Below are 17,476 nucleotides of genomic sequence, written 5' to 3'. Positions count from 1 at the left end.
TTTTAGTATCATCATTTAAAATATAACGGATATAAAGCATATCAAATATTTGGTACAAATCATAAGATGTATGAATGCCAAAGACGTTCTTTGCTATGATGTATGTAATGCATTTACCTCTAATGAAGAACATGTTCAAATGGTTTAAAAGGTCAAAGGAGGTAATTTCATAGTTTGAAAATGATTTTATCCGATCATTTATGGATCTCTGAAACACACGCGCGAATTGTAATATTATGTAATTTCAAATAAAAAGCATTTTTAAAGGAATCTCTATGACAGAAATGCAAACACTGTTTGAATATGAAAATGGACTAAGCTACAGACATATCTGATAAACTGGTGGTGTTCAAGTTGGAAAGTATGGTCCAATGTCCTTGTATGGACAGATCTAATCTTGCAGGATGTTTGAGCAGGTAATTTTAGCTGAGAGTATAGATAAGCTGAAAGCTCTTCTCACCCATTGATATCACCATCTAGGGCATTGTCAGTCAGGGCTGAAGGATAAAGTGTATAGGTAGAAAAAAGAAGAAGAAAATGGGGTTAGTCAAAATGAGCACAGTTTGAATATTATCTCTATGTCTGTTCAAGCAAAGGCTTTCTTTAAAGGACATGCCACAGAAATATGACTGAAGCTTCTATTACTGATGGTACAAAACCAACTTATTGTATAGATGATTAAATACTCAAAGCTATTAATATATATATACATATATATATAAGTATATACTCTTCATTTACACTACCATTATGTGAAATTAACACATGCAATTGAATTTATCATCTCAGCGACAACCTTCACGTATTCTATTGTACAGACTGGTATATCCATACGTAGTAATGATACAATAGTTCTAATTCCTGCACTAATAAACTTTTTTACCAAAATGTGGTAGAGATTAGTGGTTATCACTCCTTCACATTACTTATTAATTTAAGTGGCCAATTTCCAGGCAATTAATAACTACATAAATATAGCCATCGTTCCTAATCCTGCATAGAGACAAGGATCATCAGAAAAGGGTATCTATATATATTTCTTTTTCATATTCTGAAGACTCAAGAAATAGAATATTTTTCTCTCAGTGACAGACTTGAAGCAGTCACCTTTGTTTCTTCAGCATAATATACCTCCACCTAAGGGAGCATTTTGAGAGTTTTCATTCACAGGTGCTACATTAAAGAAATTTGACCAAACAAGCTTTAAAATTATTAAAGCAGTTGGAATCATCCCCCAATAATCATATCTTACACAAAAAATATGTGATGGAATCAATAAAGTCATTTAAAATCATTACTTTCAGGTTCATGAAAGCTTACCTTGTGGTGAGGGACAAGTATGAAAAAAGATCATCTGTCTTTGTGCAGATGATTACAAACTTAAATAAACATGATGCAAAGAAGGAAACAGTCTCTATGCTGTTTGATTCAATAAGTATTGTCTACTAGGTAGTCACTGATGACATATACAAGGAAATCATTGTGCAATGAAATCAGTAGTTTAAATCCACAACTCATCATATGTAATTTTACACTTCCTGTGAAGAAAATTAAGCTAAACCTTACAGAGCAGCTACACTGAAATTTACAACTGAAAGGAGAGCATAAGCAGCTTGAGTAAGGGTCACATATTTAGTAAAGAATCTTGTTATTTAACACTCAAGAGTATTAGTGTCATATACCTTAGTCCTGTACTACTCTGGTTATACACTAACAGAAACAAGCAATACATTTACCATTACAATAAACAGTTAGTTCCTGACCATTGACTATAATTTACAAAATGTCCATCTACATCTATACATGTCATTTATTTCCTTTTTATATGTCTATATATCTCTATCATTTACTTATCTGTAAGCAGGTAGTGCATGCACAACTTTCTTTAAAAAATTTGGCTACTACACATCTCTACACACAATACTACTGGAGACCATACAATAATGCTTGAAAAATTTGCCAAAGGATTTGGCACTCTGGCCTAACTGTTACACATGTGAATCATGTACTGGTTATAAAATGATGTAAGCTATTGATCAAGACACCTCGTACCTTCCAATGCATGCTCAATTTTTTTGAGGTTCCGAAGGATGCCAGCCAACTCCCGGGAGGTTGATCTGCTTTGGCCAGAAGTGAGGGTCTGGTCACTTTCACTTAGGTGTGCCAACACCTCCTCCAGTAGTGCTGCACGATCTCCTTCCTCATCATATTGAGACCTAAGAAGAGAACTGATTGAAACTATGTTGGAGAAACATGATCAGACACAGTCACAAGCTGCATGTCATTAAATAAAATGGTCACCTGAGTCACCAAAATTCCTTCTTCTGTGATGCATGCCATTTTACTGCAAATGAGATGCTATTTCACTTAAGACTAATTATATAAATGATGTGCTTTTTCCCTCTCACTCTTGACAAAACTACTTCACTTACTTAAGCTTTTGCAAGAGTGTTTCTGAAGTAGTGCGGACCTTGACAGAGAGGGAATGAATAGTTGATATCACCAAGTTGTCTAAAGCTTCCATCTTAGCTTTAGATCTGCCGGATACTATGCCTCGAGTACTTCCCAAAGGTGACCGTTTCCCCTCACTACCAGATTCATCTAATGATGTCTGAAAACAAATCATGCATGTGAAGGTCAATCATGATTTACAAGTTGCAGTCATTTTTTTTTTTTTTTTTTTTTTTTATACTTTGTCGCTGTCTCCCGCGTTTGCGAGGTAGCGCAAGGAAACAGACGAAAGAAATGGCCCCCCCCCCCATACACATGTACATACACACGTCCACACACGCAAATATACATACCTACACAGCTTTCCATGGTTTACCCCAGACGCTTCACATGCCTTGATTCAATCCACTGACAGCACGTCAACCCCTGTATACCACATGACTCCAATTCACTCTATTCCTTGCCCTCCTTTCACCCTCCTGCATGTTCAGGCCCCGATCACACAAAATCTTTTTCACTCCATCTTTCCACCTCCAATTTGGTCTCCCTCTTCTCCTCGTTCCCTCCACCTCCGACACATATATCCTCTTGGTCAATCTCTCCTCACTCATTCTCTCCATGTGCCCAAACCTTTTCAAAACACCCTCTTCTGCTCTCTCAACCACGCTCTTTTTATTTCCACACATCTCTCTTACCCTTACGTTACTTACTCGATCAAACCACCTCACACCACACATTGTCCTCAAACATCTCATTTCCAGCACACCCATCCTCCTGCGCACATCTCTATCCATAGCCCACGCCTCGCAACCATACAACATTGTTGGAACCACTATTCCCTCAAACATACCCATTTTTGCTTTCCGAGATAATGTTCTCGACTTCCACACATTTTTCAAGGCTCCCAAAATTTTCGCCCCCTCCCCCACCCTATGATCCACTTCCGCTTCCATGGTTCCATCCGCTGACAGATCCACTCCCAGATATCTAAAACACTTCACTTCCTCCAGTTTTTCTCCATTCAAACTCACCTCCCAATTGACTTGACCCTCACCCCTACTGTACCTAATAACCTTGTTCTTATTCACATTTACTCTCAACTTTCTTCTTCCACACACTTTACCAAACTCAGTCACCAGCTTCTGCAGTTTCTCACATGAATCAGCCACCAGCGCTGTATCATCAGCGAACAACAACTGACTCACTTCCCAAGCTCTCTCATCCCCAACAGACTTCATACTTGCCCCTCTTTCCAGGACTCTTGCATTTACCTCCCTTACAACCCCATCCATAAACAAATTAAACAACCATGGAGACATCACACACCCCTGCCGCAAACCTACATTCACTGAGAACCAATCACTTTCCTCTCTTCCTACACGTACACATGCCTTACATCCTCGATAAAAACTTTTCACTGCTTCTAACAACTTGCCTCCAACACCATATATTCTTAATACCTTCCACAGAGCATCTCTATCAACTCTATCATATGCCTTCTCCAGATCCATAAATGCTACATACAAATCCATTTGCTTTTCTAAGTATTTCTCACATACATTCTTCAAAGCAAACACCTGATCCACACATCCTCTACCACTTCTGAAACCGCACTGCTCTTCCCCAATCTGATGCTCTGTATATGCCTTCACCCTCTCAATCAATACCCTCCCATATAATTTACCAGGAATACTCAACAAACTTATACCTCTGTAATTTGAGCACTCACTCTTATCCCCTTTGCCTTTGTACAATGGCACTATGCACGCATTCCGCCAATCCTCAGGCACCTCACCATGAGTCATACATACATTAAATAACCTTACCAACCAGTCAACAATACAGTCACCCCCTTTTTTAATAAATTCCACTGCAATACCATCCAAACCTGCTGCCTTGCCGGCTTTCATCTTCCGCAAAGCTTTTACTACCTCTTCTCTGTTTACCAAATCATTTTCCCTAACCCTCTCACTTTGCACACCACCTCGACCAAAACACCCTATATCTGCCACTCTGTCATCAGACACATTCAACAAACCTTCAAAATACTCATTCCATCTCCTTCTCACATCACCGCTACTTGTTATCACCTCCCCATTTACGCCCTTCACTGAAGTTCCCATTTGCTCCCTTGTCTTACGCACCCTATTTACCTCCTTCCAGTCATGTTGACTGCAAATTATAGTCAATTCTGTAATTAGTTTGTTTTCTCTGTTGAAATACATACTTAACAGCCCAATCTGCAATTTTTAAGACATTACAATATCAATTACAGCACTCTTTTTAAACTGCATTTATCATACCTATTTCTCTTCATCACTGATTAATCAATGAAAAACTAGTGAAAGTAAGCGAGGCAAATTAAATTGGGGAATGAAGACACAACAGGACATAAAGACATAAAGACATAACCTGATAAAAGTAGAATAAGAAATAAGATGATAAGGTGTATAGTCCAGAGTACTCAGCAGAACCCTACAAATTCCTATGTCAAGGATTCATATAATTCTAAAGTTGGGAGAAAACTGTATAACATTCTAATCAAGTTCAGAATGTCAAAAGATTTTTAAATAAATCACTTTTACCCAAGTGTTAGTCCTTGAATAGTCACAGCAGCATGTTTCTTGAAACATGCTGCTGTGACACTCATCACTGAATGTGGAAATATATCTGATTAGCACTTTATGCATTCTATGGTTAATATATATACACACATATATGGCTGATTCGGGTGAGAAACTGCAGAAGCTGGTGACTCAGTTTGGTAAAGTGTGTGAAAGAAGAAAGCTGAGAGTAAATGTGAATAAGAGCAAGGGACAAGTCAATCGGGAGGTAAGTTTAAATGGAGAAAAACTGGAGGAAGTGAAGTGGTTTAGATATTTGGGAGTGGATTTGGCAGCAGATGGAACCATGAAAGCAGAAGTGAGTCACTAGGTGGGGGAGGGGGCGAAAGTTCTGGGAGCGTTGAACAATGTGTGGAAGGCTAGAACGTTATCTCGGAAAGCAAAAATGGGTATGTTTGAAGGAATAGTGGTTCCAACAATGTTATATGGTTGCAAGGGGTGGCCTATAGATAGGGTTGTGCGGAGGAGGGTGGATGTGCTGGAAATGAGATGTTTGAGGATAATATGTGGTGTAAGGTGGTTTGATCAGGTAAGTAATGAAAGGGTAAGAGAGATGTGTGGTAATAAAAACAGTGTGGTTGAGAAAGCAGAAGAGGGTGTTTTGAAATGGTTTGGTCACATGGAGAGAATGAGTGAGGAAAGATTGACAAAGAGGATATATGTGTCAGAGGTGGAGGGAACAAGGATAAGTGGGGGACCAAATTGGAAGTGGAAGGATGGAGTGAAAAATATTTTAAGCGATCAGGGCCTGAACATGCAGGAGGGTGAAAGGCTTGCAAGAAATAGAGTGAACTGGAACGATGTGGTATACCAGGGTCGACGTGCTGTCAATGAATTGAACCATGGCATGTAAAGCATCTGGGGTAAACCACGGAAAGTTTTGTGGGGCCTGGATGTGGAAAGGGAGCTGTGGTTTCGGTGCACTAAACATGACAGCTAGAAAATGAGTGTGAATGAATGTGGCCTTTGTTGTCTTTTCCTAGTGCTACCTCATGCACGTGCGGGGAGAGAGGGTTGTCATTTCATGTGTGGCGGGGAAGCAACTGGAATGAATAAAGGCAGCAAGTATGAATTACGTACATGTGTATACAAGCATATGTCTGTGTTTGTATTCATATATGTATATGTTGAAATGTATAGGTATGTATATGCGCGTGTGTGGACGTGTATGTATATACATGTGTATGTGGGTGGGTTGGGCCATTCTTTCGTCTGTTTCCTTGCACTACCTCACTAACGCGGAAGACAGCGACAAAGTATAATAATATGAAATAACTATATATGGTTAACACATTATGCAATTCTTCACTTGAGACTGATAACAGTGTCCCTTAACCTATCATATCCAAAAAAATCCTACATGTAAATCAAGAGGATTGTATATTTTTCAAAACCAGGTGAGAAACTTAAAGCTCAAAACTGGTGGTACTCAACAAAGGGTTACAGACCTGATATTTGCAAGACTACCTCATGCAACATCCAAAAGGGCAATGAAAATTATATATTTTGAAGCTAGAGTCACCTACAGCAAGCAAGAGAAAAACTTATATGATGAAGTAATTTTTAGTAGAAAAACAAGAGAGCTGCAATGCACTGAACTTGGGGTAAAGAAATGCAATTTGCTACTGAAAGGATGCCAGGTTCCTTAATTTTTAGAATTTCAAAGCAAGTGATGGTTGGCTATGAAACTTCCAGGACTGTCATGGTTTTCATGATCAAAAGTTTTAGTACAACTTTTGATGAAAGGGATCTATGATTACAGATCAACCTTTCACTATGTAAGTCCTAAAATCTAAGGTACACTGTGTGTACCTGATATCCTTATATATTCTAAAAAATATCTCCAAACCATTGTTATTACGATTAACTAGAACATAATTTTCATTGTAAAATAATATTCAATTCCACCTACTACAATAAGGCAGCATTGGGAACACATGAACATGGCCTTACTTGCTACTTTCTAATATTCTGCTTTTATGTACAATGTATCAAAATCAAAACCCTTCATTCACAGTCAAGCCCCACCAAATATTCTGTTGTTTAAAAAAATAATGATAATAATGAGAAATCTACCTTTCTTGGTGAACCCACATGACCCTCTCCTTCATCAGAGAGTGCATAAGATGCTCTTCGGGCACGGGCTGAGGATAATGTTCCTTGGCGTGCAGGAGAAGTGGTGTGTGGGGATGATAACTGATGTGGAGAAGTTGGGGATCTTCGCAATGGAGAGCAGTGAGGTACAGGGTGAGGTTGCTGAAACATTTTAAAGTGATGAACAAAATCTATAGAGTATTAATCAGTGCATTGCAAAAATCTTCATGGGTACATCATTTTCAATGCAGGTTTCAGTTGATCTACTATGATACAGATGGACACAGAGAAATACTGAAATGACACCATTAAGATATATTGATTCATTCATGTGAAAGTTATATCAGATATATAAGGGATTAAGTACCACAGAAAATCATTCTCCAGTCAGTAGGTCCATTAATTAGGGAAAACATCGACTTGGTTAAAGACAATGAGGTCATGGCAAAAATATTAAATGACTTTTTTGAATCTGTATTTACAATCAAAGACACAACCCATGTCTGGAATCCATTTTCAGTGATAAAGGAGGAAACACTCTTCAACAAATTGCCAAAAAAAGCCAAATACATACTTTCAGCAATAATTGGAATGAAAATAAATATAACAGCAGACCCTGATGTTTTATCTGAGAACAGTGGAGGCAAAAAATGAGATAGTTAAGCCCTTAACTGCCCTTTTCAATAAGTCACTTGCTGCAGGAAAAATTCCATATGAAGGGAACTTTACAAATATAACAATATTAAAAAATAGGTGTCAATACCCGGATAATATTGTCACATTAGTTTAAAGTCTGTAACTGGAAAACTTATGGAAACCACCATTTGAGAGAGAATGGTAAACTACTTAGAGGACCACCACTTAAACGATTCTCAGCATGATTTTCAACGAAACTGCTCATGTCTGACAAATCTTCATTTCTTTTACAATATAATCAACATATATGACAAAAGGTAAAGTAGCAGATGTTATCAATCTAGACATTCAAAAAGCTTTCAATAAGGTTCCTCATCAAAGATTACCAGTAAAAATTAAGCTACATGGCAGTGATGAGGATGTACTTTGGAGAATAGGAAACTGGTTAACTGGCTGTAAACAAAGAGAAGGGATTAATGGTCAAGCCACAGAATGGTTACATGTAACAAGTGCAGTGCCACAAGGATCAGTCTTAGAACTAGTTCTCTTTCTCATATATATCAGTGATATCAATTATGGGTTTCATTGCAAGATTTCAAATTTTGATGATGATACAAAGTTGGGAAATGAATCTACAAATGAACTTAAACACCTAGAGCTTCAAACTGACAAACAAAAACTGATGATATGGGCTCATAAGTGGCAAATGAACATTAATATTGATAGGTGCAAAGTTTTACATACTGGTTGTGAAAACAAAAAGGCCAGTTATGGTATGAATTCTGTTGAAATGCAAAATGTAAATGAGGAAAAAGACTTGGGTGCAATAATCTCTGGTTACCTAAAACCAAGTAGGTAGTGAAAAGAGTGAAAAAGTCTTCGTTTCATAGGTGAAGCTTTAAAGTTCAAGTCCAGGGAATCATCCTTATTCTTTACAATTCATTGGTCCATCCACAGTTTGAATATTGTATTAAGCTTTAGTCTAACTTCTTTACTACACTACTCTCTGAGTTTCTGATATCTTCCAATATCATAACAGGCCTTGTAAAAATCCAATGGTCTGTTGCTGTTCGAATTCCTTTGTAAATAAGAAACTGAAAGAAGATAGGAAAATTATGTAACTAAAGCTGGGGTAAAAGTAAAGGAAGAAACTTGGATTATGCTATGGTAACAAGAAATGTGTGTTTAATGTTGAGGTTTCAGATGAAACCTCAATGATCAATATTTGAGGTTAATGGGAAATGAGTTTTACACTTACAGAGTTCCATTTAGACATGACTTACAGAATTCTCTTCTAAAGAATGTGAGTAGACGCTGTCTTGTTTCCCAAAGCATCTTGAATTTCATAAAGAATGTTGTCCCACTATTCTGGGGGAGGTGTAAGTATCAAAAAAGTGAAAGTGTGTTTCATGGTTGTCTATAAGAAATGTGAGAGGCTGAGGAAATGGATAATCACGAGATAAATCAGTTTTAAGTACTGAAATAATTGACGGAGCAAACGTGAAATGTTTTTCAAATTCCTGTCACACCACTTAGCTCAAAAGTATCACTACTTCCAAACAATGCTGAGCAATCCCTTAAGATTTATCTACTTTTTTATAGAAAAAAAATGCACTGATCATGGATAATGGTGCCCATGACAAGTCTGGTAAAAGGGTTTTCAAAAATAGTGTTTCATCTATTTTTCAAGTAAAGGTTGTACCTCTTTAATCCAGCAACCTTGGGAACTGGCCATTGCTGGACCACAGAAAATGCCAGAAAACAGAAATTGACCCTAAAGTCATACACACTTGATCTAATCTCATAGTACTCACACAAAGTCTGTACAGAAGTAACTTTATCTAATTTTTTTCAATAACTCCATCTTTCCAAGCATAGATAATGATTTATGCTGACACTTATTAGCACTAGCACCATCTGCACCTTGGTATCTTGGATGACATCCTGAAGGACTAAAGTAAAGCTGAATATAAGAAATTAACAGGACTGTCAGCTTGGCTGCAGTGTAAACAGATTTTGGCACCTTAGCACTGCTAACAATGCCACCCTGGTGGCAGATCCATAAACTAATAACTAATAGCAGCAGATTCAAAATGTGCCAGACCATGGGAGTTGCCAGACCACAGAGGTACAACCTGCAATGCCAATCCTATCTCTTACTGGAAGGCAACATGTAAAACTGGAAAAAATGTTAAGAAAAAGAGTAGCACAGTCCCTCCACAGTTACAACAATAATCATTATTACATTATAATCATAATCAACATTACATACAATGTACATGCTATCTTATGCACTAAGCCGCACAGTTACAAGAAGTATCTCTCAACAATATTTGGAGGTCCTCACCTCCTCCTCTAATGAGCAAGGGCCATCATCCTCACTTGTGTACAGGTGGTTAGGTCTCCGCGGCCAGCGACCTGCCACCCCCATACCTTCGGTGCCATGGAAGGATGCTGAGCGTAGCAAAGACCCTGGAGGACTAAAAGACAGAAGAAAAAAGCAAATGCATGAGTAATTAGTTTATTATAATTAGAGTGCAAAAATCTCATTTGCCTACTTTGGAGAAAGGTGGAAAGGAAAATGCATCAAACTGGGACATGGTTTATAGAATGTGGTGTTAGTTTGTGTAATGGTGAGTGCTGCAGAAACCATCACTCCACAGGAAAGTACTAAAGCCAATAACACTGTGCTGAAAATTTATATAAAGCGTAGTTTATAAAATTTAGTAAAGTTTATAATATTTACAAATGTTAAGAGTATCTGAATGTACATAGAAATGTAGCTCCATAACAACCCCTCATATCCTTATGAGGAAAGATCACACCAAACATGTCTGTGCCATGCTCCAATATCCAAAACAAAGGTAAATATATGATATTTTGTGTATTTCTAACCCACACTTGTGTGTTTTTCATAATTTTGCAAGCAAATCTATTATTTCACAATATTTCACCATAAGGATAATAACACAGGAAGGAATACTTAGGTTTACGGGATGATATGAAGCACTCAAGATGTGCTTAGCTGTGGATAGTAGGTGCAATATACATGAGAGCCAGAGAGAGAATGTGTGCAAATGTGACTGATGTTGTTTGTTACTGGCCCTACCTTGCTAAAGCGGGAGAATCAATGATGCATAAAAGAATTAGTCTTATTAGTACTATTATCTCTATTACATTTACGTATGGATTCATAAGTATATGTGAGTGAGTTGGGTTGAGGTAACAGTAGTCAGTACATCATATTAAATGACAGGTCTGCATAGGGGAGACTGCTGGATGTGAATATGCTAAGAATGTGGCAGATGGAATGTTTGATTGTTTCCTGATGGTGTGCTAAAGAAGACAAGAAATGACATACAAATGAAAGTGGTGGTATATGTGAGCATGCCTAAAAAACAGATGTGCTTACAAATACCAGGGGAAACTGAATGAAGACTAGCATATGGTGAGAGTAAAGGGATCTATGAGAGTTTGCAGGTGAAATGGGTGGCATACAACAAATGGGATAATGACATGTGAAAGAGATTACCAAGTGGTGGAATGGAGAAGTCAATTTCTAAGTGAATGAGCAAGAAGGTGTACAGACTGTAAGTGCAGGGATAAAATTTTCCCAAACGGTGTTTACAAACTTCTGAGAGCTTAAGAATTTTTAGAGGGAAGTTGGTGTGAGAACTGAGAATACATGGGGGTAATAGTAAGTGCTGAATGTGTCGGTGAGAAAAAGGCAGATGTGGTGTGTTTGGGATGAGGTGGTGTGCACAGTGGGACTCACAGGAAATGGGATAGTGAAAAGAAAGCGGGTAATGAGAACCAAGTTCACGATCAAATGTCAAAAGAGTCAAGAGTGGATGACACTGTATGTTGGTTAGTTAGGCTGCTCAAAGTATGTATGGCTTAAGATGTGCTTACACACTGGTAGGGTGCACATTTAGTGCCCTTATAGAGAAGCATGGGAACATTTTTCTTATTTACCCAACTGTTTCTCTTGCATCATTGAGGTAGCAGCAGAACCAAATGAACACTAGCCTCTTTTGCACACATCTGCTATCTGGTTGTCATGTATAACACATGAAAACAAGAGCCTACCATCCACAGGCAAGCCCAAAAGACTACCCAATGGTTTACCTTGATCTCCTCACATGCTCAAGTAAGCCTAATGACAACACATTATCCTGTATATACCCACTGACCCAATTCATCTGAACCAAATTACGTCTCTAGCCTGAATGTCAAGCCCCAAATCCTCTTTCACACCCTCTTTCAATCTACTCTTTGGTCTCCCCTCCATCCACTTTTGATATACACACCCTCTTAGTCTCTCTTCTCACATCCTCTTCCTATGTCCAAACAACTATAGCACACCCGGGTTGGTCCTGTAAGTTATACTTCACTTATTAGCACACCTCTCTCAATGTCATTGCTTACTTGATCAACCTCTCTCAATGTACATATTGCCAAATGCATTTCATTTCTTACAATGTCACCAGCTTTTTGAGTTTCTCTCTGGCATTCACCACCAAATCAATGTCTAATAACCTAACTAGCCAATCAACAGTACTACCCCCTCCTTTCTTGAGAAACTTAACTTCAATGCTTCCACTTGTGCTACTTTGCTGTACTTTCCTACCTCATCACTTTTAACTGTACCATTTGCCATGACTTGCTCTATATGCAAACTTGCACAAAACAAACCATACCTACCACCGTATCACCTAAAAAAATTAGCAGTGCTTGAAAAAGCTCACTCTCTTTTTTACCTCTTCTCTGCCTGTAACGACTTCCCCATATGCATTCCTCACTGTCGCCCCATTTGTTCTCTTGTTCCCCTCACGCTATTTACCTTCTTTCAAATCTATTTTAATTTTCCTTTTGGTTCACTGATACTTTTGCACCCAGTCTCTCATCTGCCCTCTTTTTCAGCTCCTATACCTTTACCCTGACCTCCAAATAATTCATAATCTTTTTCAGCTCTTAATATCTTTCCTTTGAACTCCTCCAAATCAATTACATCCAGAAACCAGCCTTTTCTCTTAAACTAGCAATTTACATTTCTCTTTCCACACTCTTACAACTCTTTTTCATGCATCCACATTCCACTTTTTACATGTCATACACTTCACTTGTGCATCTTAAGCACTGCTTCTCTTGACACCTTAGCAAAACCGCATTGAGAAGAGCAACTAAGCTTTTGAGGGAAAATCCTTACTTTACTTGTTCGTCTGTTCCTACTTTCTAGAGGGATACCAGAGTAGGGAAGGATTTCCAGGTGCCTTCTCCTCTTAGATGCTTTTATGACATACAAGGAGGTACATGTGTAGTGTTATTTTTCTCCTACTCCTCATGATAATTCCACGAAGGCTTAAGGAGGATCTTTGAAAAATAAAAAATTATCTAAGCATAATGGAAAAGATCACAAAAGTCAGTGGCTATCCCTGTGGATAGGGGAGAAAGAATTATGCCCACGTAGAAGGCGACTTAAATCCCTGGGGATAGGGGAGAAAGAATACTTCCCACCTATTCCCTGCATGTCGTAGAAGGCGACTAAAAGGGAAGGGAGCGGGGGGCTGGAAATCCTCGCCTCTTGTTTTTTTTTTAATTTTCCAAAAAAAGGAACAGAGAAGGGGGCCAGGTGAGGATGTTCCCTCAGAGGCCCAGTCCTCTGTTCTTAACACTACCTTGCTGATGCGGGAAATGGCGAATAGTTTGAAAAAGAAGGCAACTAAAAGGGGTGGGTGAGTGGCGAAATGGGAATCCTCCCCTCCTGTTTTACTTTTCCAAAAGAAGGAACAGAGAAGGAGGACAAGTGAGGGTTTTCCTCTACAGATCAGCCATCTGTTCCTGATGCTACCTCACTAATGTGGGGAAATGTTGAATATGTAAAAAAAGAAAAGTCAGTGGCACTTTTCAATTCTGACTTCTTAGTGCACAATATCCACCATACATATGTAAATGGCCTGGCAGGACAAAAATTATACCTCAAAATGCTTGCAGATGATGCTAAACTAATGAAAGAGATGTAAAGTGTTCAGAAATGTGACAGTATATTAAGATGTCTCGACAGGTTCCAGCTCTTGTCAGATATTTAGTTAAAAGATTCAATTTGACTACATGAAAAGTGATGACAACAGGACAATAAAATGAGGCAAGGTTAAGACCAATTATCTCAGGGAATAATCTAAAGGAATTTACAAATGAGACACTTTTCAGCATTGACATATAACTGATATCAGTCAGATATATGTATCATTAGGACTTTTTTTCATCAATTTGTAATAAAGATGATTTATGGTACAAATCTATCACAAAATTTCCTTTTAATGATAATTCATAAAATGTATGTCAAAGGTGGGTTAGCAATTTCATATGCAGTCACTATATGCCTAATTCTTGAATATTTAGCTTCTTACAACATCGGGTGGGGGAGGGGGCGAAAATCCTGGGAGCCTTGAAGAATGTGTGGAAGTCGAGAACATTATCTCGGAAAGCAAAATTGGGTATGTTTGAAGGAACAGTGGTTCCAACAATGTTGTATGGTTGCGAGGCGTGGGCTATGGACAGAGTTGTGCGCAGGAGGGTGGATGTGCTGGAAATGAGATGTTTGAGGACAATGTGTGGTGTGAGGTGGTTTGATCGAGTAAGTAATGTAAGGGTAAGAGAGATGTGTGGAAATAAAAAGAGCGTGGTTGAGAGAGCAGAAGAGGGTGTTTTGAAATGGTTTGGTCACATGGAGAGAATGAGTGAGGAAAGATTGACCAAGAGGATATATGTGTCGGAGGTGGAGGGAACGAGGAGAAGTGGGAGACCAAATTGGAGGTGGAAAGATGGAGTGAAAAAGATTTTGTGTGATCAGGGCCTGAACATGCAGGAGGGTGAAAGGAGGGCAAGGAATAGAGTGAATTGGATCGATGTGGTATACCGGGGTTGATGTGCTGTCAGTGGATTGAATCAGGGCATGTGAAGGGTGTGGGGTAAACCATGGAAAGTTGTGTGGGGCCTGGATGTGGAAAGGGAGCTGTGGTTTTGGGCATTATTGCATGACAGCTAGAGACTGAGTGTGAACGAATGGGGCCTTTGTTGTCTTTTCCTAGTGCTACCTCGCACACATGAGGGGGGGAGGGGGATGGTATTCCATGTGTGGCGAGGTGGCGATGGGAATGAATAAAGGCAGACAGTGTGAATTGTGTGCATGGGTATATATGTATGTGTCTGTGTGTGTACATATATGTGTACACTGAGATGTATAGGTATGTATATTTGCGTGTGTGGACGTGTATGTATATACATTGTGTATGGGGGTGGGTTGGGCCATTTCTTTCGTCTGTTTCCTTGCGCTACCTCGCAAACGTGGGAGACAGCGACAAAGCAAAATAAATAAAATAAAATACAACATGCCAGAACTACAATCAAGCACATATCAATCTGTTTGCAGATACTTCACATTCATACCTGGGAGATCTTTCATTGGTGTTGTGAGCATTACCCTGAGATAACTTATCACTTTTTTTGTCACCAACTTTCTTTCTTCCCTCTGCAGCAGCTTTCATGGGATCATAGTTTTTCCGTCTCTTCCAATTCTGGAAGTCAACTTCTTTGGCAGAGAGAGTAGAATTAGAACGCGGTGCACCTCTTCTTGAACTAGGTAACTCCTTTTTCACAGATGTTCGCGATGGGGACTTGGAGATAGTCTGGTGAATACAAAAATCAATCAATCAATAAATAAAAAGATGTGTACCAGAAAATAATTTCCAGTGCTTTTTTTCCCAAATCTCCAGTCACACAAAAGTAATCTTCAAATCCTAAGTTAGCATGGGAAAAAGAAGGGGGGGGGGGGGGGATTAGAGAAAAAAGAAAAACTGATCTAAAAAAGGAAGACAAAATAAATTTATGGTGTACTTATAATATATTGTCTAGCCCACTGGCTTAGTTTACAAATTGTATTCAAGTAAATGAAGCCTAACTAATAGATAAAGCACACGACTGGCCAATTCCAGAGATGATGATAATGCAATGTTTTCAAAAGATATGGAAAGAACATAATGTATCTATGAAAAACTTCTGTATAATCTAGTGCAGAAATTTCCGGCAATCTAATTTTCACACTGCACTCTACATACTCTAGTCTTAACACATATGCCCTTAAGTTTTATGAACTTACCACAAATGAGTTTAAAAGACAGAAAACACAATACTTTATTTCTCATACTTGTTCATTGTTTCCCACATTAGTGAGGTAGCATCAGGAGCAGACATAGAAAGGCCACATCTACTCTCATCCATTCTCTAGCCGTCATGTGTAATGACACCAATGCCTATTAATTTCATTCAGATACTTCCAAAAACTACAAGAAAAAAAAGTGAGAAAGACACAAAAGACAGGTTAAAGGCAATTGATGACAAAAGTAGCAAACACTTACTGTTGACAATCCTGCACTGGGCAGTCGTAAACTAAATCTTCCACCATCTCCTCTACTGAAGTCATTGGACCCACTTTTAGGAGTTGTTGCCTGTGAATGAGAGCCACTCCTTGATACTGTATGAACACCTTGGTGGCTCTTGCTCTGACTGAGAGGAATCTTGCGACTTCCTGATACGTTGCCAGCACTGGAAGGCCTCGTAATCTTCTTTTTATCTACAGGTGATGGTGATTTGTGCTGCTGAGTTGCTTCTTCTGAGGCCAGACGAGCTCTCCTTAAACTGACAAATCATTACATTCATTAAATGCATTTGGTTATCAGTAGGTACTGATATTCAAATATGTAACACATTCCTAAATCATATATGCTGGTATAGATACAAGAAGCCTGATTCATTTATAATCTTGGCTTTACATGAAAGCACAGGTAAGTGTCAGCTGACAACATGGTTCCTGAGAAAAGACAATAATGTGTGGTGGTTTGTTCTACAGTCAAGTGTTCACATTCTAAACTATGACTTGAGGTTTTTAACATTTTCAAAGGACTATGCAAAGTCTATGACCAAGCTGCATCCCCTCAAATGGAAGGCCACTGGATGTTTTATGTAGCACTAACTGCTAAACATTACAGGAGATAAAATTACGAATTCCTTAAAATCAAAAACAAAATGAACAGTACAATAATTCACAAAGGTAGTTGCCATGCTAATTAAAATTTTCAGGAGGTGACATTTTCTATGAAAAGAAGACTAATTTTGGACATCAGAACTAATTACAAGGAGTTGATATAAAGCTGTATTGTAAAGTCATACTCTGGTCTGGCTCTCTATACTGTCGTATTCTAAAAACTGATACTCTGATCTTGCTGCATATAATGTTGTAGTCTAAAGAATCATACTATGGTCTTGCTGTATATATTGTTGCACTTTACAGTATCATACTATGGTCTTCCTGCATATATTGTTGTATTCTATAGAATCATATCATGGTCTTGTTGCATATATTGTTGTATTCTAAAGTCTTGTTGCATATAATGTTGTACTGTAAAGACTCTTATTCTGGTTTTGCTGCATATACTGTTGTATTAAACAGAATCATACTCTGGTCTGGCTGCGTATACTGTTGTTCATAAAAGAAATGGCTAATCCCATTACAGTTGTCAAAAGCACTAATTTGGTTACCAGTATGCCAACCAAAATATGCATTTTATATATACAAGTAAATATCTCCTTTTCCTATGCATTCCTTCAAAGAT

At 38.4% G+C, this 17,476-nt stretch overlaps 1 protein-coding gene across 1 annotated transcript in view; it reads right to left on the bottom strand.

The window, feature by feature from the left end:
• The window catches only part of LOC139746549 (uncharacterized), a 263,361-nt gene that overhangs the window by 10,362 nt on the left and 235,523 nt on the right, over positions 1-17,476 (bottom strand). Inside the window, exons 18-23 of the mRNA XM_071657899.1 lie at positions 16,223-16,502; positions 15,255-15,493; positions 10,153-10,285; positions 7,152-7,331; positions 2,433-2,611; positions 2,053-2,216 (exon numbers count right to left, since the gene is read on the bottom strand). Coding sequence (XP_071514000.1) covers positions 2,053-2,216; positions 2,433-2,611; positions 7,152-7,331; positions 10,153-10,285; positions 15,255-15,493; positions 16,223-16,502 — 1,175 coding nt within the window. The remainder of the gene's footprint in view (positions 1-2,052; positions 2,217-2,432; positions 2,612-7,151; positions 7,332-10,152; positions 10,286-15,254; positions 15,494-16,222; positions 16,503-17,476) is intronic.

The sequence above is a fragment of the Panulirus ornatus genome, chromosome 65 (assembly GCF_036320965.1).
Source record: "Panulirus ornatus isolate Po-2019 chromosome 65, ASM3632096v1, whole genome shotgun sequence".
NCBI classification, from domain to species: Eukaryota; Metazoa; Arthropoda; class Malacostraca; order Decapoda; family Palinuridae; genus Panulirus; species Panulirus ornatus.
Note: the sequence above shows the minus strand (reverse complement) of the source record. Positions and strands in the feature narration are given on the sequence as shown.